General features: G+C 63.2%; 2 protein-coding genes across 2 annotated transcripts; one reads left to right on the top strand and one right to left on the bottom strand.

Annotated features, from left to right (window-relative positions):
* The first annotated feature begins 2,358 nt into the window (after positions 1 to 2,358).
* LOC117642682 (D-xylose transporter) lies at positions 2,359 to 16,766 on the top strand. Its single transcript, XM_034381106.1, has 12 exons — positions 2,359 to 2,467; positions 11,104 to 11,231; positions 11,355 to 11,478; positions 12,508 to 12,660; positions 12,820 to 12,930; positions 13,055 to 13,109; positions 13,336 to 13,443; positions 13,525 to 13,729; positions 14,453 to 14,646; positions 15,035 to 15,119; positions 15,189 to 15,386; positions 15,476 to 16,766. The coding sequence occupies exons 2-12, from the start codon at positions 11,123 to 11,125 to the stop codon at positions 15,610 to 15,612; spliced, it is 1,479 nt and encodes a 492-aa protein (XP_034236997.1). The 5' UTR covers positions 2,359 to 2,467; positions 11,104 to 11,122; the 3' UTR covers positions 15,613 to 16,766.
* Positions 16,767 to 17,083: 317 nt separating this feature from the next.
* LOC117643101 (aromatic-L-amino-acid decarboxylase-like) lies at positions 17,084 to 22,010 on the bottom strand. The gene is made up of 11 exons (XM_034381777.1): positions 21,874 to 22,010; positions 19,837 to 20,064; positions 19,649 to 19,762; positions 19,422 to 19,541; positions 19,065 to 19,194; positions 18,824 to 18,972; positions 18,631 to 18,742; positions 18,441 to 18,558; positions 18,259 to 18,349; positions 17,880 to 18,080; positions 17,084 to 17,552 (listed from the first exon to the last, which is right to left on the bottom strand). The coding sequence occupies exons 2-11, from the start codon at positions 20,047 to 20,049 to the stop codon at positions 17,223 to 17,225; spliced, it is 1,578 nt and encodes a 525-aa protein (XP_034237668.1). The 5' UTR covers positions 20,050 to 20,064; positions 21,874 to 22,010; the 3' UTR covers positions 17,084 to 17,222.
* Between the last annotated feature and the right edge of the window lie 1,698 nt (positions 22,011 to 23,708).

Raw genomic sequence — 23,708 nt, 5'->3', positions numbered from 1 at the left:
GCCAGCAGCCTCATTCCGAACAGTGCTCGTCTGTCTGTCTCTGTCGCACTCACGGGGTGCGCCGTGCGGGTGCGAGAGAGACAGAGCGACGGGCCCGCAACACGCCACGCCCACTGCGACACACCCGCGAGGCAGAATATCGCCATAAAGCGGGCGTCTCCGCTTGCCCGCGGCGTGGCGCGGCGTGGAGCGGCGGCCTTGACTGCTGGAGGCGGCGGGAATCGGCTGGAATCCTTCCCGCGACGCCATCGGCCCACAGTGCATCATCACGACCGGAGGCCGAGCGCGACGACATTTGTTTTACTCGCCCGCCAGAACGGAAGCGGGTTCGCCAAACTTCCTATCTCCGTTTCGACAGAATTAGCAGAGTTCTGCACACCTTGCTTCGCCTGCTCCGCGTTGCTGGCGTTGCTTGCAGTTCGTCTGCGAGCGGCTGGCGCGCCGAGTATGTATAAACGGGGTGCTTAGCCTGCAATCGCCCATAGTCGAGTTCATCCTTGGAACTTCCCTCCCTCGCGGGCGAGAGGCTGGAGGGGAGGGGGAGAGGGGCGCAATCCCGGGGCGGGAATCCCGGCACGGCCCGATACTTGAACGCGAGTTTCAATGGGCACGAATCGCCGAGAGGCGCATCAACGCGGCGGATCGTCCGGACCAAAAATTAAACAGCCCAAAAAAACACTGCCCCAAAAGTATTTTCAGTACTCTCTTAATCAATTAAAATTATTTAAAAATATGTAAATTTAATGATTGCAAACGCATTTATTTGAGTTTGACTTGGTTCATTACCGACAGTTTGCGTTGGCTTGCTTGACTGGAGGCGGGTTGGCTTGCCGGCCGCCTCCGCCCCCACGGGCTTCTTCGGCTGCTTTCGGCCCGCGGCGACGCCGAAAACAGCTCTGCTGCTAAAAGGCGGCACGCGAACGAGATGAGAGTTTGCTCCCGTTCGACGGCTTGCGTGCGCCGCGTGCCGTGCCGTGCCTCGTCCAAGTTTGTGGAGGCTCCTAATTTATTCAGGAAGTGGTGTCGGCGCAACGGCGCGGGCCGACGGCCTCCGAGCAGTCGAACGCGCCGCCACGCGTGTCCTTCCTTCTCTGTCCGTCGCACGACGGATCGGCTGGCCGTCCTTCTCGCTCTCTGTCCCCGGGCCTGCGTCGCGACGCGTCGCCACCAACCGCAGCCCTTCCCGACGACGGCGAGGCCGACGAGGCCGACGACGACAGCGCCGCCCTGCCCTCGCCCAGCAGCCCGACGGTGGTGTCCTCATCGAGGAGCGCGTTGTGCTGACGGTGCAGCCGGCCCCTGCCTGCCTCCGCGGCGCTAAACCCTTGAGGCAGGTCGTGCGCTCTGTCGGGCCGTTAGCAGCACCTGGTGGTTGGGCCGGCCCGTACCTGTGCCGCTTCCACCGCTGCTGCTATTCGAATTGTCGACGTATTGAACTGCCGGCCGGGCGGCAGGCAGGCATGTCCGTGACCGCCACACTGTCCCCGCTGTTTCCGAGGCGATATCTCAGCGGGCGCGCAGTCGGTCGCTCGGTCCGGGACGTCCAGGATCCGACTCGCCAAGGACGCCATGGACGCCCCGTGAAAATGGAAGCCGAACTTTATTGTTTTCCGCCATGCAATCGTGAGCGGCGCGGCGCCGATACACGGTCCAGCGGGCCGAAGCGTTCTCTCTCGCACCTGTGCGGAACGTCAGATGGGTATGAGAGAGGCCTCGCATCAGGATCTCGAAAACGCGCCGGCCCGCTGGCGCGATGGCACGGTGGTACCGCGCTGGTATAGCCATCCTGACCCACCGAAACCGTCGCACCGATTATTTTATTGTTTTGTCCGCTCCGAAGCTGAAGGGGCGCCAGCAGCACGTGCGGGGCCCTGCAGAGCCGCGCAGAGCACACATGGCTTTGTCCGTTTTTGCGATTTTGTTCCACACACAGCATTTAAAAAAACAGGGAAAACAAGGAGAAAAAGAAAACGCTGGTGGTTGTGTCTCAATTTGTCTTTCAATTTACACGGAGACATATATAAAGCGTAGGCGAACGCAGCTTGCGGGCCTGCCTGCAGTAAGTTACGTATCGCTGTTTAGAGTGTAATGCAGGAAGAGGGCAGTGTAGCCGCACCACCGTTGACTCTAGTTTCGGCCCCGGCGCGCAGCCTCCTGCAAGTTCACGCACCTCGTGCGGCCGGAGGCATCCTAGCGTAGCGCGGCTGCCGCTCTAGTAATTTAATACCCCACTCATTGCCAATGTCGCCGCCCCGCTCGAGCCCCGCTCCCTCCCGCCCAGCCCCCACCTGTCCGAGGCGTCGGGCCGTCTTGGCGGGCCGGCGCGCCGCCCGGCTCCGTCGAATCCAAGACGGATAACGCATTCCCCGGAGCAGTGTGTGTTGCGGCCGGGCCAGCGCCGAGACTCCGGCCCACTCCAGCCAAGTAGGAGCCCGCGGCACGACGCGCGGCACGCTCGGAACGCACGGTGAGTGGAACTTGCTGGGTACCTGCAGCGAGCGAAGGGTTCGAGCCCTGCAGCCCTGCAGGCAGTGTGCGAGACGGTGACTTGGAAGTCGCTGGCTTTCCCTAGGCGCGAGGCCCGACAGCCTCACATTCGGTGACGAGGACTCCAGGTGGGGGCGGTGCCTCCGCCCCCCGGCGGCGCATCGGGGCCGCCCTTCTTTGCGCGCGGCCCTTAGTAGGTGTAAAGCGCGTTGAAAAGATGAACACATAACTTACGAAGGCAAAGTTCAAGACAGCGGCGAGGTGCCCCGCGCCGTGCCAGAGTGCCAGGCGCAAGTTTAATTCCAAAATGGTCCAAGTTGGTCCATCCATCGGCGAGATGAAGCTGCATGCGAACGGCAGCCCGGTGGCCCGGCCTGGCCCCGCCAAGGTATTGCTGGCGGATGATTTTACGGCAGCTCTTGAGCCATGATGATCCATAATAAAGTTGTGCCGTCTTACAGGCCGGGGGGTGGGTGGGGGCAGTTGGTTTTAATCTTCTTTTTGACGACCACCCCGTCCCGCCCCGCGGTACTAGTACGTCCTACTATACGCACTCCCTCCGTCTCGGCAGGCGGTCTGCTCCCCTACAGCTTGTCCTTCGCGCGGCACTGTTGTCCGACACGAGTTTATCGGGCGCGCCGGCCTGTCTGACACGCCCCGCGTGGGCAGAGTGCATCTGCTGCCGTTGTTACGCAAATCCATTTTCGGAGGGACTCGGCAGCCTGTGTGTGTGTGTGTGTGTGTGTGTGTGTGTGTAGTCGTGTGCCTGTAACCATTTTCTGCATGTCTATTGAAAGCAGACCAGCTTTTTCTTTTCCCGAAGACAGGGAAGGACTAAGACCCATCGTCTCGAAATGAAACAGGATTTCGTTTTGTTGTCATGCCGTGGCCGGGAGAACATTACACTGTGCGCCTGTCATTTCGCCGATGCGTGTGTCTCCGCCGAAGCGAAGTACGGCTGCTCGCGGCTCGTTCGCGGTTCCCCGAGTCACGCGGCAAATCACGCGGCGCGTTAGGCCGTTTTCGGCTGAGCGCGAGGCGAGCGGAGCGTACGATATGGCATGGCCAGGCATGGCCCCGATTGGACTCGCGATGCTACAGCGATAGCCGTGAAAATGACCCGTCCCCTCCGCCTCCTTGGCGCAGGCCATTGTCAAGGTCGCCCCGCCGCTGGAGCGCGGCTCTAGGTCCTCTAGGCAAGTGGTGCTCATGCACACGGCCCAGTCGATGCGGGCCGGTGCGGCCCGGCCCTGAACCCCGTGCCACCGAACCGAACCAAGCGGGCCACGGCGCCGGAAGTGTGACTGCACTGTGGCCAAGTTTTCGCTGGCACAGCCTCTCTCCTGCTTTATTTCGACCGGACGAGCGCGCGACAAAAGTCTCAGTAGCAGTTGTTGGTCTCCTTTAACGGTTCCTTTTTTTCGGTTTTATGGAGTCTTCCACCACCACCGTGGTGTGGTGCATGGGGTCGGCAGGTGCCCAGCGATGCCGCCGCGGTGCCGCGCGCTCCTCCTGCATTCCGCCAAGCTAGCCGTCGCGCTGGCCGTCGCGCTAGCCGTGCGTGGGAAAGCGTGCGGCGCGCGCGCTCCGGGCGAAGGCGGTCGAAGGCCTCGTGAAGGCCGGGCAGCGCATCGCTGTCGTGAACTGATTCCGCGCCAAGCAGTGGGTCGTCTCCCAGCCGACGCCTTCATGTGACGGAGAGCGAGAGTGTCTCGGTTGCCTCCGCTTCCCGTTATCTGCAACGCCCGCTGCCACTGGCTGGCCTGGCCGCGCTCCGCGGACGGAGTATCTCACTGAATGAGTTGGCGCCGAAATTAATTGAGCGAAAGTCGTTTGTTCGGCCGGCAAAAACAGACGAATCTCGCTAACAGCGGACCCACCAGTTCATTCGATCGCTGGGCACAAAAAGGGGATGATTAAAAAAGAGAAAGAATGGAGCACACGCGCCGCATACGATTGTCCCGTTTCAGCGGCCCCCGTGTCGCGTTCGTTGTGTTTTCGGGTCCAGCTGCATGCACTCCGCGCTGACGTCACGCACAGCCACGTACAGGAGAGAGAGAGAGAGAGAGAGAGAGAGAGAGAGAGAGAGAGAGAGAGAGAGAGAGAGAGAGAGAGCGTGCGTCACAGGACAGTCCGACGATTCCTCTCAATACCCCTTTCCCCTTCCCTCTTCGACTCCTCGGCCCGTCGTGTGTGTGTGCGCCAATGTGTGTCGCCTGGTGACGACCGATATGAAAGGCTGCTCCGCTGCACACGCATTGTGCATGTGCGCCATGCCAACCAAATTTGGCGCAAAAAACGGTGGCGCATGCACGACGCCGCGGACATTCAAAGGATGTGATATGATGTGTGCGTGAGTGAGTGTGCGTGTGAGCGTGTGTGTGTGTGCGATGGTGGGGTAGGGGCGCAGGGTGGGGGGTCTCTCTTTCTGCCAGGCTATCTCTCTCGGACCAGAGAGTGCGCGCTTATTTGACAAAAATTCCAACTGCAGGCGAGCCAATATCTCCTACACGTTGTCAACGGACTAATTCAACAACTTTGGGCCCTCAATTGACATTACCCGTTTTCTCGTGACGCCCGCACCGTTCCATATTTGACTTTTGGGGGTTGGACTTTTTTAGCACTCGTTGGTCACGGAATGATGCCCTGGCTTGCCCTGGCCCAGCTTGCTTCGGGTCCCTGGGGATATAACGTCGCCAGAGCGGCCGGGCACCAGGCGGTCCCCGCCCACGGCCCATGGCATCAGCAGCAGGTTCCCGGCTGGGTTTTTCCCGGGCTCGGCTCGGCGGGCCGCGTCCAGCTCCAGCGGCTCCAGCGGCTCCAGCAGCTCCAGCAGCGCCCAGTGAAAGCTCTCCGCCTCGGCGACGGACGTCATGGCGGCGACGACGACGACGGCCACCACGCTGCGGAAAACCCCGCCGTTTGGACGCCGGAGAGAAAGGGGAGTGGGCTGCTGCTGCTGCTGGAGGATGGGGCCGAGGAGGAGGGAGGGGGTGGGGGACGCGAGAACATCCCGATGCTCCAAACGCGCGAAACAGCCGGCATCGGCGACAACATTTCCACGGCACTTCCACGCGGTGGGATTGGCGGAGATTGTCGGGTCTCGGATTCCATCTTCCGTCGGCACAAGGCGAAGGCGGCGTGGCGTGGCGCGGCCGGGGCGCGTCGACGACGCCATCAAGACCCCCATCGCTGTTATACGTCCATATCGGAAAGTTGGGCGCATGCGACGCCGACAGCAGGCCGATTCCGAACAGGGCTTTCGCCGCGCCGTCTCTCTCGCACTCGCAGGCGTCGCGTGGCGGTGTAAGCGAGACGGAGCGACGGAGCGCTGTTCGGGGAGGAGCGCAGGGCGCGGCTCCGCCGCGGTTGGGTCGACCTCGAGGAGAACCATAAACGCCACATTTCCTCCTGGAGTCTGAGAGACGCTTCTTCTCCTTCGCCCGCTCCTCCTCCTCCAGGCGAGTCTAGGCAGCAGCCACTCCGCCACCAAGCCCAGCAGCAGCCATGGATCGCTGGAGCGCCGTTCGGTCCGCGGGGTGAGGCAGGCGAGGCAGGCGTTCCGGCCGGACCTGCTGCAGTGGTGGTGGTGGTGTTTGCCCAGAGCGCTTATTGGTGCAGTTCCCACCTCATCATCGCCAGCAGGCAGCCAGCCGGCAGCCAGCCGGCCAGCGGGAAGCGAATCAAACATCCATTTCGCTTCATTGTTTCCGCTGCGCGCCGGCCGCAGTGGCGTTTCTTCTGCATGCGGTAATCTGGACGCGCCACGACGCGGCGCGCATCGCGTTCCATTATTCAGAGAAATGAAGCCAATTACTTCCAGATTGAATATTCTAAGCCGGGCGGCTCCCAGCTCCCGAGGGCCGAAAGGCAAGGGCCTCGCCGAAGAGGGCGAGGTGTCGAGGAGGCAAGAACCATGCAAACGCGGCAAGGCGCGCCAAGGCCTGGCCAGGCGTCCGAACGGCTTGGGGCACTTAGGCAAACTGCCTCGCCCAGCCAATCGCAATCTGTGACTCCAGTGGCGGGGCGGGAGAGGGGGCAAAGGGGGTACTTGTCGGATTGAATCTGACGGCAAACATGGAGGAGGGGAACGCTGTGCAGGGAGCAGATAGCAGATAGACACGAGTCGAGCGGCAGGGGGGAGGGGGCAGAGGAAGAGGGAAGTGGGAGGGGGCGTCGCGAGCGTCGCGGGCGTGGTCGTGGCGGCCGTAGTTTGAGATGCAGGCCCAAGATTTCGCCCTCACAATGCGATTGAAGGACGCTGGCAGGGCAGGGCTGGGCCGGGCCCGCACCCGGCGGCTTGGCCCGCCACCATCGCCATGGCATGGCGTAGCATGGCGACGTTGGCGCTTGCAGCGGGGCGCACAAAGTTCAGGGGGGTTGGCTGCCAGCTTGCTGCTGGGTAGGGCTGGTGGTGGAGCGATCCCCGATTCGATTGAGTGCAACCCGAGCCACCTGCCAGGCCCTGCCAGGAAGGCCACCCTTTCGCGTCAATCCATTAACGAAAGCGGCAGTGTGTTCCGGCGTCCTCGTCCTGCTGAAAAAGCGAGGGAACGCCAGCGCTTAGCATCCTAGGTTCCTGGCTGGGCTGCCTTCCTCGGCAGTGAGTCGGGTTTTACTGCGCGAAGTCGAAATTTCGTTCTCTGATGGGTTAGTTTTGCCTCGAATTTTGCTGCGTGATGCCCCTGGAAATGGTTCGTGGACGCGCTCCGCCCGCCCCGCCCGGTAGTACCGGACCTTGGTATCACGGTATCCATGACGACACCGGAGAAGGGCGGCGGCGTGTGCGCTCTCTTGCTTTCTCTCTCTCTTTCCCTCGTTCTCCTTTGTCGTCGCCGCCTCTTCCTCTCCCTCGCTACCCTTCCTTTCACCACTTCGCCGTACCATTAGCGCCACTTCATCGACTTCACACACAGGCGGGGCGGGGCGGCTATGACGACCGCGACGCCCCACGGAAGCGCTCTGCCGGGAATCAGTTAATTTCGCGCCAATTTCCCAGGTGCGATAAGCTGAAATAAGTCGCGGCGTTGTTGTTCCGCCCCTCCCACAACGACGTGCCGGTGCGACGGTTGCGGTGGGTCAGGATGGCTATACCAGCGCGGTACCACCGTGCCATCGCGCCAGCGGGCCGGCGCGTTTTCGAGATCCTGATGCGAGGCCTCCCTCATACCCATCTGACGTTCCGCACAGGTGCGAGAGAGAACGCTTCGGCCCGCTTCGGCAGAGCAGCAGTGGAGGTGTTTGTGCGGGGCGGAGTGTGCGTGTGTGTGCGCGCGTGTTCGTCCCTCGTGTGTGTGTGTGTGTGTGCGCGTGTGCGCGCGTGTGCTTCTTGTGTGTGGTTCGGAGGTAGGGAGGGGGCGGCCCTGGGCGGCCCGCGTCCCGCTGCCACGCTCGAAATATGAGAAACCAGCCGGGGATTCCGTGATGGAGCCGGAAAGAGGGAGCGTTTCGTCAAACGGGGGAAATGGCGATGTCCTTCCTTCCGCCGGGACCAGCCGGGACCAGCCGGGGACCAGGACAGCCATGACGCCTGCCGGGTAGGCAAGCCCGCGGCGCCGGCGTGCGCGCGGCCCGGGAGGGTTGCCTGCCTGCCGGGCGGTCCCGAGCGGTCGGCCTGGCTGACGGACAACGGATGGCCTCTCTGGACGGGCAGCCGACCCAACACCGGGAGGGTGGCGTGTGCCTCATGGCCCTGCCGTGGCCTGGACGGCGAGCAGACGGAATTGTTGACCGCGTCAGGAGAGGAATGCGGGTGCAGCCTTGCCTCCGTCTCTGCGCGATGTTCGACGTTCGGCTCGCGCTGCATCGCGCTGCATCCTGCGTCTCGCGTCGCGAAATTGGGCCGTAGCCGTGATTGCGGCCGACACGACACGCGTGACCTCGCCGTCTGCCGTCTCCGGCCGTCTCCCTCGCAGCCCCGCGGAACGCCGGAGCGGCGCTGGACCCTGAACGGTGAGTCCAAGCCGCGTCCCCGCCTCCACAGTAAACGCCGTCAAGTTATTCCGTTCCGGATCGGCGGCGGGGCCTCGCCAGTCGGCCTGCCTGCAGCCTGCCTGCAGTTTGCGCGTTTATTAGTCTGTTTGCCGCCGTCCCTAACTACGAGCACCCACGCGCGTTCTGTGTTGTTGTTTTTTTGTCTTGTTGACTTGGAACACACGCAGCGATTGGGGCGGGGCGCGTCCCACAGTAGGCAATTCGGGCGGCGCGGTCACTGCGGTCGCCAGCTCGGTCGCGGCGGCACTGGCGATGCTGGCAGCCCGTCCCGCGCACTGTCTGCGACTCATCAACGACCTCATCCGCTGCGAGCTGCAGCGCTGCAGATTGCGTCTAGGTTAGGTTAGACGTCCCGCAGTCGCCCTGTTTGAACGAGTAGACCTGAAGTCCGATCCACACAGTGCTTCGTCGCTCTGTCTCTCTCGCGCCCCAACGGGGTGCCCACGAGTGCGAGCGAGACAGCGCGACGGCGCAAACTGCTGCTGTGTGCCGATAAGGGCGCTGCATCCGCTATTCAGGTGGTCGCCATGGCAACGCGGCGGCGGCCTAGCCACACCAAAGGCCCGGCCAGGCCCGGCCGAAAAGCCCATGTCCATGTTGATGGCGCGCAGCACTATCAAATTACTTCCACTCAAAAGTCTTGATGGCCGCGCCGCGCGCCGCAACAACTAGGAGGCGAGTTTCCACAGCGGGTGTGTGCCAAACCCAACGGTCTGCGCTCGGTGGCTGTAATATCAAGTTTCCGCTTTTGTAATTCGTTCCGCCGGTTTCTCCGAGGGGAGGGAAAAAGAAAAGCTTTTCACCGACAGTAAACATTTCGATTTTATACTTTTGTTCCGGACGGTACGGTACACGCTTGGGGCGTGGTGCGTACAGATAGCAGCCAGGACAACAAACGGCGGGCGTGCTTACTTGTGTGCGGGCGTCGCCTGGCGTCGCCTTGGGAGACAATGCGGAGCGCACCCCCATTTCCCCTCACCAGCCTTCACCACCCCCACACTGCGAACGAGGCGGTGGCCCTGTCGAAGGCCTCGGCCACCTCATTTACTCGAGCATTTGTTCCATCCGACCTCGCGCCACCGTTTTCGTCATCAGCCTTGGATCCAAACTCTCCCTTGACGCCGCTTGACGCCCCCGCCCCCTCCCCGGCCCCGCCCCACCCGGTCCAGGAGTCAGCCAGTGGAGGCACTTAATGGCGTGCTCATTAGCAGAAGCCCCGACCCGCTTGAAAAGGCCGCCGGATGGGGTTTGAATATAAAATGCAGAGGCCAAGGCTCGGCCAAGCGTGGGCGAGGCGGCAGGGGGATGGGGATGGGGACGGAGACGGGGAGCATGGCCCCCGTCAGGCTCCACAGCCCTGTCAGCCCGACGGCAGCAGCGCCGCGGCACACCGCGCGTCGCCGCGTCGCCCAGCGCACCACTGACCCCGGCGACAACGCCCCGCAGTCGGGTTGGTTCCGCCGTCTCTCTCGCACTCACAGAATGTAGGGCGTTGCGTGGGGGCGCGAGAGAGACAGAAAGCACTGGTGTTCGTAGCGCGCCTGCTGGCCGCGCTGGCCCCCGGCCAGACGACACGCCACGCCGTCATCACGACAAGTAGTATGCAAATGCGAGATGCGTCTCCGAGAGCGAGAGCGGCGAGAGCGCGGGCCTGGCGCTCTTTGAAAAGCGTTGTCGGCGCGTCGCACGCTCCCAGTGTCCCAGTCTGCCAGTCGCCCAGTCCCAGGACGAGCCGTCCTTGATTTGTCATTGTTCTGCTGCAGCGGGCTGCGCGCGGCGCGCTGCGCCCGGGCCGTTGGTGCCTCGGGGCCCGGCCCGGCCCAGCCCGACCCAGCCCGGGGGCAGCGGCCCGGAAAACCAGAAACCAGCCAGCGCCATCGGGGGCCGTTTGTGTGTTCCGCGAAGCAGCCCGGGCGCGGCGGGCGGGCGTTCCCTGGAGGACGCGGGACGCCTCGACATGATCACCGACGACATTTAAATTTCTAATGGCATGCATTAGAAGTAAGCCCGCCTGAGCGGCGGGGCGGGGCTGGCCGGGCTGGCGGACGCAACACTGGACGCCGATCCTTTCGGCAAAGGGAAAGGAGACGGCACGCCCTCCCGGCCTATCGACTTAGAGAACACGTTGGTCCAGGCTGGTCCAGGATGGCCCAGGATGGCCCAGGGCGCGGCGCCGAGATAACCTCTTTCGCAAAGGTGGTGGAATTTCATTTCCGAGCCCTCTGGTGCCTCGGCCGCGGCTCGGTGTCTCGCTGCCTCGGCGCCTTGCTGCCTTGGCTCCGCTTTGGCGCGCGGCCGTCGTGCCGAAATGCATCAGACGGCGTAGCAAGGCGAGGCGGGGCCAACCAAGTTTGTTCCGTTCCGCCCTCGACACTCGCGGAATTCGTTGCCGGGACGCGAACGCAGCTTCTTTGAACGCCTTGCGGCGCAACTCGAAGCTGCAGCGTGCCGTTTGTTCGTCCGTTGCCGGGGACTGGGCGCGGCCTTGGGGCCTGTCATCGGCAGAGGTGTGCAGCTCACTAAGTGGGATTTGAAGGCGGAGGCGAAGGCGGCGCGGAAAGGAGTTTGACTCGCCTGCAGAGCCACTCATCTCAAACTTGTCTGCGGCGCCGCACCGCACAGGCCCAGGTCCGCCGGCACCATGGTGCACAACACCGTCCTCGACAAGCTCAAGGGCTACTACGAGCCCTACGTCCTGGCCATCGTGTCCGTCGGCTACGTCGTCGGTGAGCTCGGCCACTACCTCATCGGTGAGTGTAAGAATTTGCTCGGCTTGCTGAGCATGAGCAGCAAGGGTACTTGAGAGGAAAAGTTGGTAAAATTGTACACTGTGTGAAATGTTAAGTCGGTTCTCCGGTTTTCGCAATTTGCAGGCGTCACCACCAAGTACACCGCGCGTGACCTCCAGTATGGCGACATCGGTTGCCTGTTCAACAGTTCCACCCTCAGCCTGACAGACATCCCCACCGAGTGCTACACTGCCAACAACTCCGACACGTGAGTAGTACAGTCCAAACAAGAACCGCAAAAGCGAAAACCGCCAGCGCAGCGCGGCAGAGGCGAAAATTATTCTTTTGCCAAAACTAGCGGTCGAGCACGAGGGCGAACAGCTCGGGGCCGAGTCCAAGAGAAATGGGTGTGTCGACTCTGCTGACTTTGCCGCGGCTCAGGGGTGGCTGGTCCCGGGGGCCGGCGCGGGGCTAGCCGGGCTAGCCGGCCAGGGCGGTGGTTGTTGACCTCACGGAATTAGATATCGCTTCCGATAAGCCAGGAGGGAGTGGGGGCGGCAGGACGGGCGAAAGGAGAGGACCGCGAACTTGTTACTTTGGCGACCGGGACTCCAGACTCCGGGACGACGCCAAGACCCCCGCGGAGTAAATCACTGGCGGCCCTCTACACTGCCGCGGCGCCGCGGCCCCCAATAATTGTATCGCCATTGTCTGCGCCAACTTGGGCGGCGGGCCACGCTGCGCCACGCTGCGCCACGGAGCGCTGGCCGTTGCGAGGCTAGAAAGAGATAAAGCCGATGGGTCATTACGCGAGACCGCCCCCGCTGGCTCTAGCCTCGCGCAGGCCCTCGCGCAGGCCCGTACGTGTTACCGAAAGTGGCTGCGGCCGTACCGGGCAGTACACCGTAAAGGGGGCGGCCTGCCTCGGCCCGGCTAGCCTCGGCCCGGCTAGCCTCGGCCCGGCCTGCCGGGACGCCCTGTTCCTGTTGCCCCGCCGTAATCTGCCTCGCGCTAAGTGCGGAGCGCGGCCGCCGTGTGGGTGCGAGAGAGAAAGAGGCGGCGGTGAGGGTCTTGCGCTCCTTTTCGCACCGCAGTGGCCGGCGAGCCGCGCCGAGCCGGGGGATGAATATGGAATGAGATATGTGCGGCCGGGTCGGGACCAAGTTGGGGCAGAGATAGGCCTGGCCTCGGCGTGGCCGTCGAAGGGGTGGTCGGCTCGCCACTGTAAATCTCTGTCCCTGCTGCTATGATTTCGCGATTTTGCACTCTAAATGGAAAACCTGTTTCCCCCTCTCAGATGCCTGGAGCTGCGCGTCAACGGGTCCGGGTACTGCGAGTGGGACCGCAACGGGCTGGGCCTGGACTACCAGGTCATCGCCGGCCCCGCTTTCATCCTGGTCTTCACCTTCATGGGTGTCATCCTGGGCATCGCCGCGGACCGCTACAACCGGTGAGCTATGGCCTGCTTGTTCCGCCAATTCCTTCTCGTGAGCCGTGAGCCCACCCCACACGCCCGCGGTCTCGCGGCGGTGTTTGCCAGCCCGTTACAGCGAGGTCGGAGCGGGGAGCGGGGTAAAACGCAAAGTGACTCGGTATTCGAACCCCGCAGGGCGCGAATCCTGTCCGTGTGCTCCATCATCTTCGCGGTGGCCATCATCCTGACGGGCGCCGTCAAGGAGTTCTGGCACCTCGTGCTGCTGAGGATTCTCCTGGCCGCCGGGTGAGTACGCCACGCGCTGCGCAAGGCCGCGCCCAGCGCGCCCACGCCGCAAACTTTCCTTCTGCCGGTCCTGCCGCGCAATCCGAGTTGTTCTACATGTCTTGATGTTCCCTTCCGCCCCCAGGGAGTCGGCCTGCAACCCCATGGCCACCGGCATCCTGTCGGACATCTTCCCCGAGGTGAGGCAGCCCGCCTGCCCGGCCCTGGTGCCTCCCAGGCGAGCGGGCGAGTGCGGCAAACTTGTGAATTTATGCCCCGCACTGTCATCCCTGGAGGACCGGAGGAAAAGGGAAAGAATCCCGAGGACTGCGGGCAGTGCGGGGCGGGGCGGGGGCGGGGCGGGGGCGGGGTGGGACGGGGCTTGTCGCTGCGCGGAGCTAACTGCCGCCTCTGTTCCGGTTGCAGGAGAAGCGCGGCCTCGTCATGGCCATCTTCAACTGGGGCATCTACGGCGGCTACGGCATCGCCTTCCCCGTGGGCCGCTACGTCACCGAGATGAACGCCTGGGGGCTGGTGAGTGCCGCGCGGCCGCAGCGTAGACCTCGGTCCTCGAACACGCAGTCCTGGGACTCTACGGTGCTGGTGTGCTTGCAGGGCTGGCGGGTGCCGTACTACGGCGCGGGCGTGGTGGCGCTCATCATCGCCGTGCTCATGACGCTGACGCTGCGCGAGCCGGAGCGGCAGGCCATCGGCGAGGAGAGCACCAAGCAGGCCGGCGAGGCGGCCACGCCCACCTGGAAGGTGCTGCTGCAGCCCCGCATCGTGCTGCTGTGCATCGCCGCCTCCATCCGCCACTGCGGTGGGTGCCGCCGCCTTGCCGCCGCCTGGCCGCCGCCTGGCCGCTACCCCGCGCGCCAGAGACTCTCGCCTTTCGATCCGGGGCGAACAACGCGCGAATGGCACCCCTTTCCTCTCCAGCCCGGATCCTTTTCGCGTGTTAATTCTCTCGGGGCTTGAATTAAAAGCACCTGCACCCCCTTTCTTCCGGCGACGCACGGCCGCCCCTTTTGTTTGCGACGTTTGTTTTGCTGGCGCCGTGGTCTGGAGGAGGGGAGGGGGAGCCACTCTTTAATATGATAAGGACCGCGATGTCGTCAAATAGGCCGTGCCGCCGCGCCGCCGCGCTGTCGTCCTGAGCCTCGCTAATCCTCTTCCAGGGTAATCCTCAATCGGCAACGCGGCCCAGCCTTCGGGCGCCGTCGGGAGCCTTCGGGCGCGTTCGGGAACAGCCTTCGGGCCTCATCTGTGTCAAGTGGCCTTGGAAGCCTCGCCATCATCCCCCGGCGGCAAGTCAAGGCCCGCGGGCACTGCTAGGGCACTGCTAAGGCACTGCCAAGGCACTGCCCGTGCAGGCCGAGCCCACGTCTGGGGCCCGCTGGCGTACGAAAGGTTGCCTAGCCTCGGTCTCGCGGGCGCTCGGAGCTGGCACACCGTTCCACTCCGTTTCCACGAAGGGAAAATAAGAAGGAATCGCGGCCATTCTCCCTGAGTGGAGTTCTGATCCGTTCCGATCTGCCTCCAGGAGGCATGACGTTCGCCTACAACTGCGACCTCTATTACCGGGAGTACTTCCCGGACTACGACCTAGGCTGGTGGCTGTTCGCCGTCACCATCGTCATCGGCAGCATCGGCGTCGTGGTGGGCGGCGTCGTCTCGGACAAGTTCGTGGCCAAGATGGGGGTGCGCTCCAGGGTCGCTGTGCTCGCCATCAGCCAGGTGCGGACAACCAATGCAACATCGTCCCTGTTTGTGGCACAACGTGGCTATAACGCTGCGCATGCTCTGTTATCCAATTGGCAAGCAGCCGGCCGCGGGCCTGAAGCGCCTGTGAGGTAGGCCACGGATCCGTGACGCATCACACCGTAGTGGAGACGGCGGCCTATCTCGCCCCTGACAGGGGTCAGGTAGGCCACCACATCCACACCAGTGTGTTGCACGCCAGATCCGTGGCCTACCTCACGGGCGCTAGACTGCGCAGTCTTCAGTGGGGATGGCCGGCAATCCGCTCGTTCGCGGCTTTCGTGTGAGGCCAAGCCACAACTTGGCGGCCACAAACAGGGCCGTTTATCACGGTCTCACGACGGCTGAGTTTTCCCCGTTGCAGCTCATCTCCACGCCGTTCGCGTTCGGCAGCGTGTACCTCAACCCGGTGGGGGCCATGGTCACGCTCGGGATCTCCTACTTCTTCGGTAAGCCGAGCGCTTTTCTTTCGAACACCTGTCCCGAGTGTCATGCCTAAAGCTCGCCGCTCTTTTCAGCTGAGATGTGGTTCGGCATCGTGTTCGCCATCCTGGTGGAGATCACCCCGCTGGCGTGCCGCTCCACCGCCGTGGGGGTCTTCCTGTTCGTCATGAACAACGTGGGCGGCAACCTGCCGATCCTCGTGGAGCCCGTGTCCAAGGCCATCGGCTACCGGGAGTCGCTCTTCATCTTCTACGCCGGCTTCTACCTCATCAGTGAGTCCAGATCTATGGTCCCCCCCCCCCCCCGCAGAACTGCACCCGGCCTCTGCTAACCCTGTTCGCGCATCACGCTTGCCCCGCAGGCTCGGTGCTCTTCTTCTTCACCATGTTCCTGATGGACGGCCCCAAGAAGGCGCCCCGCGACTCGGGCCACGACAACCCCGCCGCCACCCTGGAGATGGTATCCGGCGGCCCCGGCGCGCTCAACGGCCGGGTGTGAACACACGCGCCCACCACCACCAAGGACGGCCCGGCCACGCCGCCAAGGCCACCAAGGACCAGCGGACCACGTTGTCGAGCAAGCCGCGACTTGGACAAGTAGTTGTTTCGCTTTTGCTGACGGCGTGGTTCGCAGGTCTGCGACGACGTGGAGGAGGGCGGGGCGCGCAGCTGCCAAAGTTCCTGCATAGTAATAATAGATAGTCTCATTTCGACGGGCTCGCCGACCGCCACGGAGTCCCCCCTGTCCGTGGACTTTATTGGAAGACGGATTCCCTGGCCAAGCCATGGCCGGGCCTTGAGAAGTTGCCGCCCATTCATCGGCGAGACCTCGACCAGTGTCGGACTCCAGTCGCCCGGCGGCGCGGCGCGCACCGAGACTGAGGTCGCCGTCGACGGGCAGAGACCGCGGGGCCGCCGAGGCCGGGACGGGCGCAGCGCAAATTCCACCAAGTTTGCGTCAGCGGTTCGAATGTCGGACCGCGCGTGCTTTTCGCGAGGCATAGCCTCTGTCAGCTCCATGACGTCCACGACGCGGAGCGGGAGAGTGAGAAAGAGCGAGAGAGGCGGCCCGAAGTCAGCCCAAAGTCAGCCCCGGCCTGTCGCGGAGGAAGAAAAGAATCATCTCTTGTTGGACAGCGAATGGCGGATCAAAGGACGTCTCCGTCGGGCTGCCTGGCTGCCCGACGCCGTCAAAGCGCAGGAAGCGGGGCGGACGGGACGGGGCGGCAGGGCCGAAGGACCGGCCCGAGACTTGTAATGAGGCGAAAGAGGATTGTGACTCGGTAACGAGAACGAGGTTCCCACAACGCCACCATCTGCGTCTGCCGTCCGCCCCGCCGGAGAGGGTACTTTGGGGACCGAAACGTGTTCGGCGGTGCACACTGTCAGTGATATCGTCTTTTGATATAAAGAACCTTGTTGTATAGTACCACTAGTATTTATCATATTGTTAGAGATGGCGTTGGATTAATGCGGCTATAATGACTGTTTAGTTTAATTTGTAGCAATACTTATTGTACGCAAATATAGCAATTTTCATGTGAGTTACCAGTTACGAATTCTATTCAAATTCATTTGTGTTATATATTTACCGTAAGTTAAGAAGTGCAAACGTGAGAAAATGATAATAAACTTTCGAACTATTCAACTTTTTATTTAAATTTCATCACACTATTGCTGCTACGTATCTATGTTTTTCTCCTTTGTCCCACATCGTGTTGCTAATGCTCGACTTTGCGGGCGTACTGTCTCACAACTCGGGCTGCTGGAGAAAGGGAACACACCCACGCACTTGAAAAATTGGAAAAGTGGGGGCTCTACGTATGGAAAAGTTCATAAGCAACTTCGGTGTGTCGCAGGAACGGAAGCTGGGCACCTATCTATACTGTGCCGTGCTCTAATGAAAATAGCGAGGTTGAGCTTAGTCGATGTGAGGATGAAGGTATGAGGACAAATCATAATTCCATATATTGCAGAAACAATTCACTTTATTTTATCATAACCGGCGAACAACACAATAATACTTACATCCTAATCTATACTAAGCATATATCACATCTATCCAAGAGCCGACTAACATGGCGTCGGCGACTGACACCACACATGACGTCACACGGTGTGCTGGCCGTCGGCGGCCGTGGCGCCCAGCATGTGCAGGACGCTGTTGGTCTTGGCCCTGTCGGGGTCGCAGGACACGGCCACGGTGGCGGCCACGGTGGCGGTGGCGGGGGCGGGGGCGAGGGCCTGCTCGGCCTGCAGCACGGCCTCGGCCTGGGACACGATCTCCTCCCAGGAGCGGCGGACGTCCTCGGCCTCGGTCAGGCGGCTGCACACCACGAAGCGGAGCACGGCGCGGCCGCGCACCACGGCGGGGCACATGTAGAGCGAGCGACGCGCCGTCACCCGCCGGAGCACTTCCTGCGTGCGCGCGCACGGGCCCTGCGAGAAAGGAACCATTTGACAGAGTGCTGGGGCGGGGCGGCGGGACGGGCCGTGTCTGGCCGGGGATGATCCCGAGATGGGGGCCTTCGGCAAGGCCTTCGGGGCCTCGGGGGCAGGGTGCGCGAACTGCGAGCGCAGTCTACTTGGACCCTTATTCCCGTCTGGAAGGCTGGAAGGGAAGGGCCATCGTGTTTGTTCGCAGGGATTACGCAGCCCTTCCGTAGTCCTAGCAGATCAAACACGGGCCAAGGCCTAGCCCTTCCTGACCCGGCTCAAGGGTTCAGGGTTCGGGGTTTAAGACTGACACGCTGACGCCTTGCTCACCACCATCCTGAAGCAGACGAGACCGCAGCGCGCCCGCACGGCCACCTCGAAGCGCGGGTCCTGGTCCACCAACTGCTCGAAGTCCTGGGCCAGCTTCACCTGCTTCCGGATGTGCGCCTGGATGCCGCGCGCACCGTACGTGCGCAGCACCAGCCAGAGCTTGAGCGCGCGGAAGCGGCGGCCCAGCGGCAGCTGCCAGTGCTGAGGGCAGAGTGCACGTCCAAATCAGCGCAATAATCAACGTAATCAAAATCATACTTTCGGAGGTTCGATCACTTTATGAACAACTTTGCGAGGCTACTGCCACCAAACCAGCTGCGGTCAGAGCGCTCCCGAGGCGGTGCATCAAAAAAATAGGGTTATATTGGGAGACACTTACCCTGTAGTCGGGCATCACGCCTTGCTTGTCGTGCTTCAGGTACACCGCGTCCACGTTGAACGCGTTCTCCAGGTCGGCGCTGTTCTTGACCCTGAAGAGCAGAAGAGTCATGCTAGTGTAGGTGATAGTAGGTGTCGGACAGAGGGCTCCTTGCCAAAGTCCTCGGGCGCAGCGTGACGTACCACATGACCGAGCAGTCGAAGTTGACGAGCATCCACTTGTGGGGGTTCATGTCGAACGAGTCGGCGAACTCCACGCCGGCCATGGTCTGTCGCAGCTCGGGGCAGACGTACGCGGAGCCTGCTCGAAATGGACATCGTCTTCATTCGAATGTGGTGCAATTATCTGGCGCAAGTTGAAAGGTTCACGTACCCGCGTAGGCCGCGTCTATGTGCAGCCACAGGCCCTCGCGGTTGCAGACCGGTCCCAGCTCCTCCAGGTTGTCGAAGGCGCAGGTGCCCGTCGTGCCCAGGGTGGCGACAACCTGCATCACCAAAGCGGAATGCTTTTATTCGGAGCGCCCTTGTCGCGACGTACTGCCTGACCTCCACAAGCTGCCACTCACAAAGCAGGGGATGAGGCCTTTCTGGCGGTCGCTGCGGATGGCCGCCTCCAGCACGTCGCCGCGCAGCGCGCCCTCCGCGTCGGTGGGCAGCTGCCGCATGGGGATGGCGCCCAGCAGCCCCGACTTCCACACCGACGAGTTGGCCTGGTCTGCGAACAGTCGACAGCGTGGCGCCAGTCAAGCCCGTCACCATTTCCGGCGCCAAAAACGCGTTGGGAATGAGAGCAAAGGAGACGCGCACCTGACGTGTACGCCACCAGCTTGGACCTGATCTCGCCGTCGGACAGCTTGGGGTCCTCCTCGCGCACCTTGCGCACGGTGCGGTCGCGCGCCGCCAGCATGCCCACCAGCGTCGCCTCGCTGGCCGAGCCCTGCAACCACAAGGAGGGGGCGTCAGCGCGTCGAACGGCGGCGTCCTGCAAGTGCAGGCGCACAGCCCGGATGCCCGGCTGGAGGACCCCGCGCGGTGCGCGGTCGCGCGTCATCCTCGACCGCGCTGAATGTCACGGGCAGGACGCGGCCAGGACGCGCCCGCCACGACGCCGAGCCACTAAACTTTTACGTTCCGGCACAGTACACTGTTGCAAAAGTGGCCCACCTGTATGATGCCGCCCCCGGCGCCGGCGCCGCAGTGCAGGAACTCCTCCGGCAGCGCCAGCATCTTCCCCAGCCAGTCCGTGACGATGACCTCCAGCTCGGTGCAGGCGGGGCTCGTTATCTGCGGCCATGGAGGAGCGTGAGCGGACAATAAATCTCACTATTTCAAATCCAACTTTTTGAATGCTGAACACCGGTCACGCCGGAAGGTATAACTGGAGTACGCACCCAGCTGAAGCCTATGACCCCGAGTCCGGCGCTGAGCATCTCGCCGACGACGCCGGGGAAGGAGTTGGCCGTCGGGAAGTAGGCGTGGAAGGACGGGCTCTGCCAGTGCGTCACCTGGGCGGCCACCATCTCGTTAATTAAAACTTGACCCAACTCAGACTAACTTAAATTGTTATTGTTGTGCTGACCCCGGGCATGATGTGCTTCTGCAGGTCCTTCATGACGTCCTGCCAGGGCTCCGGGTCCTGGGGGCACTCGGTGGGCAGCAGGGGCAGCAGGTAGCCGGGCTCCACGGCGGGCAGCACGGGCCGCTCCCTGATGTTCTCGATGTAGTCGGCGATGAAGTCCACGGCCGCCCGACCGAACTCGCGGAACTCATCAGGGCTCATTTCTCCAGCCATTGCGTGGCTGGTTGCCTGGAACGGAACGGGACGAGGAGTTCGGAATTGCGATTCAACTGCCGCAGGCAAGCTGGCGGCGCGGGCGGGTCGGGGGCGTGCGTCGCGGGGTGGCTCTTGGAATGGTGACCCCCGCGGTCGGGCCCCGCACCGCCCCCGCCCCGCCCCACCCCGCCGTGGCCCACTCGATCACTTTGTGCATAATGGCGGGCTCCAGTCCACCGTGAAACGACCCGGCCCTTTGGCAAAAAGTGCAGCAAAGCTGGCTCGGAAAAAAAGAGCTTGCCAAAAACTTTGAGCCGACGTCAACGTACCACTACACCATTTTCCTGTTCTCCGCGTAAGACCCACCGTCACCACCACACGTGGCGGGTGGGCAACTCCCCCCCGTCGGTCGCAGCTTCGCAGCCAGTCGGATCATTAACCCACTTCGTCTTGCCGCCTTGCCTGCCGAGGGCTCGGCGAGAAACGCCGTGACTTGACACTACAACCCGCACCGCGAGTGCCAGCCCCGCCACGCGGCGCCACGCCCCCGGCCGGTACTCTCGCTGCTCGTCGTCGCCGTCCTCGTCGTCATCCACGTCGTCATCCACGTCGTGCGCGCTTACTCGCAATCATTGTTACAACAACATTAGTGTGTCGTGTCTGTCCGTTCGATACTCGTAGTACAGGCGTGGCGCGGCGCCGCGTGGCGTTGCGTGAGTACCGTGTCGCTGCGCGGTGCGCGGTGCGCCAGGCTTCGCACGTCAGTCATCCCTAATTACAGCTAAACGCCACGCCTGCCTCGCCGTGCCTCGTCTTGCGGCACCGCGCCGCGCCTCCAGGCACTCCAGGCACTCCAGGCTGCTTTCTCCAGCGAAAATCCTTTGCAAAACACGACGCTCGCATTGCGCGTGCTGTTATTGTTACACCGTTTTCGGCGTGCCGTTTTGCAGTGCTGTGTTGCCAGCAGAAGCAGACGGCGACGACGAGAGGAAACGAGAGGCAGTGAAAGTACGGCCGGCTGGCCGGCCGGGCGCTGCCAAGTTTATCAAACCAATTTCATGCGCTGCCCCCGGCGGGGTGGCCGGCGGGCAGGGCCGGACCGGACGGGACGGGGTGGGTCGGGACGGACGGAGCTGGCACCACGCAGTACAACGCGGAGCCACGCGGAGCCGTGGCAGGCAAGGCAGGGTGGCAGGCCTAGCAGCTTCCCTCCAACTTGGAGGCGGCGGTGTTTTCCTCCCCGCGCGTTGCAAGTCAAGCCGGACGGCCGTACAGCCAGACAGTCAGGCGGGAAGCGGGAAGCGGAAGACAAAAGGCGCGGCAAAAATCAACACAATGAAAGGGGCAGTGGGTTGCGGCCAGGCCGACGGCCTGGTTGACGGCCTGGCGCTCCGATTCTCTGATTCGATGCATAATTCAGAGTTGCGGAACGGCGCGGCGAGCGCGGCGCCCAGAGCACTGCGCCCCAAGCAGGCCTGATTGGCCCCGCCAGGTGGCTACGTTGGGCTGGGGCCAGGACCGCCAGGACAGGGGCCAGGACTGGGGCCAGGACTGGGGCGCCACGGCCACCGTTCTCGGTGCACTCCACCGGGTGTGCCGGGCCGGGGCCTCAGGAACCCCTCGACCTGAATGCCCCCGAACGCTGTGAAAGGGTTGGTCGCCGGGCCGCGACGTCGGAGCGCCGGGGGAAGGGGGCTCTCGCTCGCTCTCGCTGCACTAAAGGCACGGCAAAAGACCCCCGCACTCTCGGGCCCTAGGGCACCGTCGAATAAACGTGCCCCACCGTCGGACTGCCCGGCCCGCGTGCACCAGGCAGGACGTGAGGCGCGCGCCGTCACTTACCGGGCAGCTCGTCGAGTACAGGAGGTCCGCGGGGAAGTCCAGGCCGGTCCAGGTCGCTCTGCCTCCACTCGCAGACTGGTTGTCTATGTCTAAGTCGAAAACCCTTAGTGTCGCTCGGTTCGGCACCTTGCGCGGTCCCCGCGGTGCCCGCGGTGCGGCGGGGTTACAGAGGCGCGGTTAGAGAGAGAGGAAAAGATGCGGGGTGCGGTGGGGGCCGCTAGACGTGCCTCCCCCTCCCTCTCCCTGGAATCCGCGGTGTGCTTCGCGCGCGTGGCCGCGCGTGGCCCGAGTCCTCTTGTTTTCCTCCCCTCCCGCCGTTTCGCGACGCCGTAGCTTTCATTCCGAGTGTCGTCGCTCTGTCTCTGTCGCGCCGCTTCGAGACGCTCTACGAGTGCGAGAGAGACAGAGCGACGACGTTCGGAGCCAGACTCCAGTGCCATTGCCGTTTCGCGGCGCATGTACTCGCCCCGGTCGAGCCCACCACCGAGTCCGCGACCGCGCGACCGCGCCGAGCACCGCGTCGTAGCGCGTCTCCGTGCTGCCGTGCCGCCATGCCGTCATGCCCGGGTGCCTCGTCGGTGTCGCCGGCCACTTCGACGGCCAGCCCAATCGATTGGCGCTGCCGCTTCGCGCTGCTTGGCGCTCCTTGGTATCATCCAGCCAAAGGCGACCAAAGGCAGCCAAAGAAGGCGGTTCATCTCGGGCCTTTTAATTTGTTTTTCAGTCGGTCTCCCGGGCCGTCCGCACCACCGCACCAACACGCTCGCCGCGCGGGTCCGGCCTCCGTCCGGTCTGGCGCCACAGTGTCCGCGCTGCCCTACCCATTTTCATGGATTTTAAACCGCAATTTCGTTCCGACGAAGGCCGCGGTCGCAGAGGCACGAAGCCCGGAGGGAAGGGAGGGGGGTGGCGCACTGGGTCAAAGTGCGCCCCCCACTGTGACAGATGGAGCGCGAAATCGGGGCAAAACAATTTGATCGTCTGGAAGCCACGCGTGCGCTGTGTTCACAGTTCTTTCTTTTTTGCCGCCGAATAGTCACCCCCTCCGCGTTTCGCTATAACCCGGCACTCTTTCGAAAGAGGACGCAGTGGTCGGGGAGAGCCCCTTTTTCTATGCCGGCAAACCACCGAAGACCAGGTCCAGCGCGGCATGGCGGGTGTTTAAAGCTCCACTCCCGCAGCCATTCAAACTCAATGGCGTAAAGTTGAGGGGTTGGTCCAGGGCCAGACGGACCACGCCACTGACCCGGGCGGCCACCGCGGCCGCCGGGGAACACTCTCCTACCTGGTGCGGTGTGGCGGTGGGGGCGGTAGCGAGGGCCGCGGTGCTGCGCGGTGCGCCGGCCGGTATGAATGGTGCGATGCAGTGGACGCCGCCGAGACGCTGGCCTACATCGCCTCGACGGGGAGTGACGGACTGAGTGCGTGGCTTCTGGGTATCTGGCTCGCAGCCCTTCACCGCTGCGCCGCCGCGCCGTCGCGCCCATGAGGCGCTTCGCGTATCTCTGTACGCAGAGTACGCAGTGTGTGCTCAATGGGCGTTCACTGCACTGCCGAAAACCGAGAACGGGGCCGGAGAGACAAAGTGCACGGCCTGGGTGCCGCGGCACTGCCCCCGAAAGGGAGCGTACGCCCTCAGGCACCGCGACGACCGCCACAGCATCGCGGGCCTCATCGCCCCGTCTCTCTCGCACCCACGTGGGACGCCGCGTGGTGCGAGAGAGACGGCAGCGTGGCGGAGAGCGCAGTTCGGAATCAGTCTGCTGCACGGACTGGCCGCTATCTCTGGGGCTGGTATGCCCGCTATGTGCGCCCTCCCGCCGCACGACGAAGCG

Source organism: Thrips palmi, unplaced genomic scaffold (genome assembly GCF_012932325.1).
Source record: "Thrips palmi isolate BJ-2018 unplaced genomic scaffold, TpBJ-2018v1 HiC_scaffold_16, whole genome shotgun sequence".
NCBI lineage: Eukaryota > Metazoa > Arthropoda > Insecta > Thysanoptera > Thripidae > Thrips > Thrips palmi.
Note: the sequence above shows the minus strand (reverse complement) of the source record. Positions and strands in the feature narration are given on the sequence as shown.

Bases quoted from the DNA above. Each gene is read 5' to 3' on its own strand.
- LOC117643101 (XM_034381777.1), bottom strand. From the start codon at position 20,049: ATGGCTGGAGAAATGAGCCCTGATGAGTTCCGCGAGTTCGGTCGGGCG. The intron at 18,743-18,823 runs GTGAGTGGCAGC...TTGGTGATGCAG, and splicing joins AAGGCCTCATCCCCTGCTTT to GTTGTCGCCACCCTGGGCAC. The intron at 18,350-18,440 runs GTACGTCACGCT...TCTGCTCTTCAG, and splicing joins TTCGACTGCTCGGTCATGTG to GGTCAAGAACAGCGCCGACC.
- LOC117642682 (XM_034381106.1), top strand. From the start codon at position 11,123: ATGGTGCACAACACCGTCCTCGACAAGCTCAAGGGCTACTACGAGCCC. The intron at 11,232-11,354 runs GTGAGTGTAAGA...CGCAATTTGCAG, and splicing joins GCTCGGCCACTACCTCATCG to GCGTCACCACCAAGTACACC. The intron at 14,647-15,034 runs GTGCGGACAACC...TCCCCGTTGCAG, and splicing joins CTGTGCTCGCCATCAGCCAG to CTCATCTCCACGCCGTTCGC.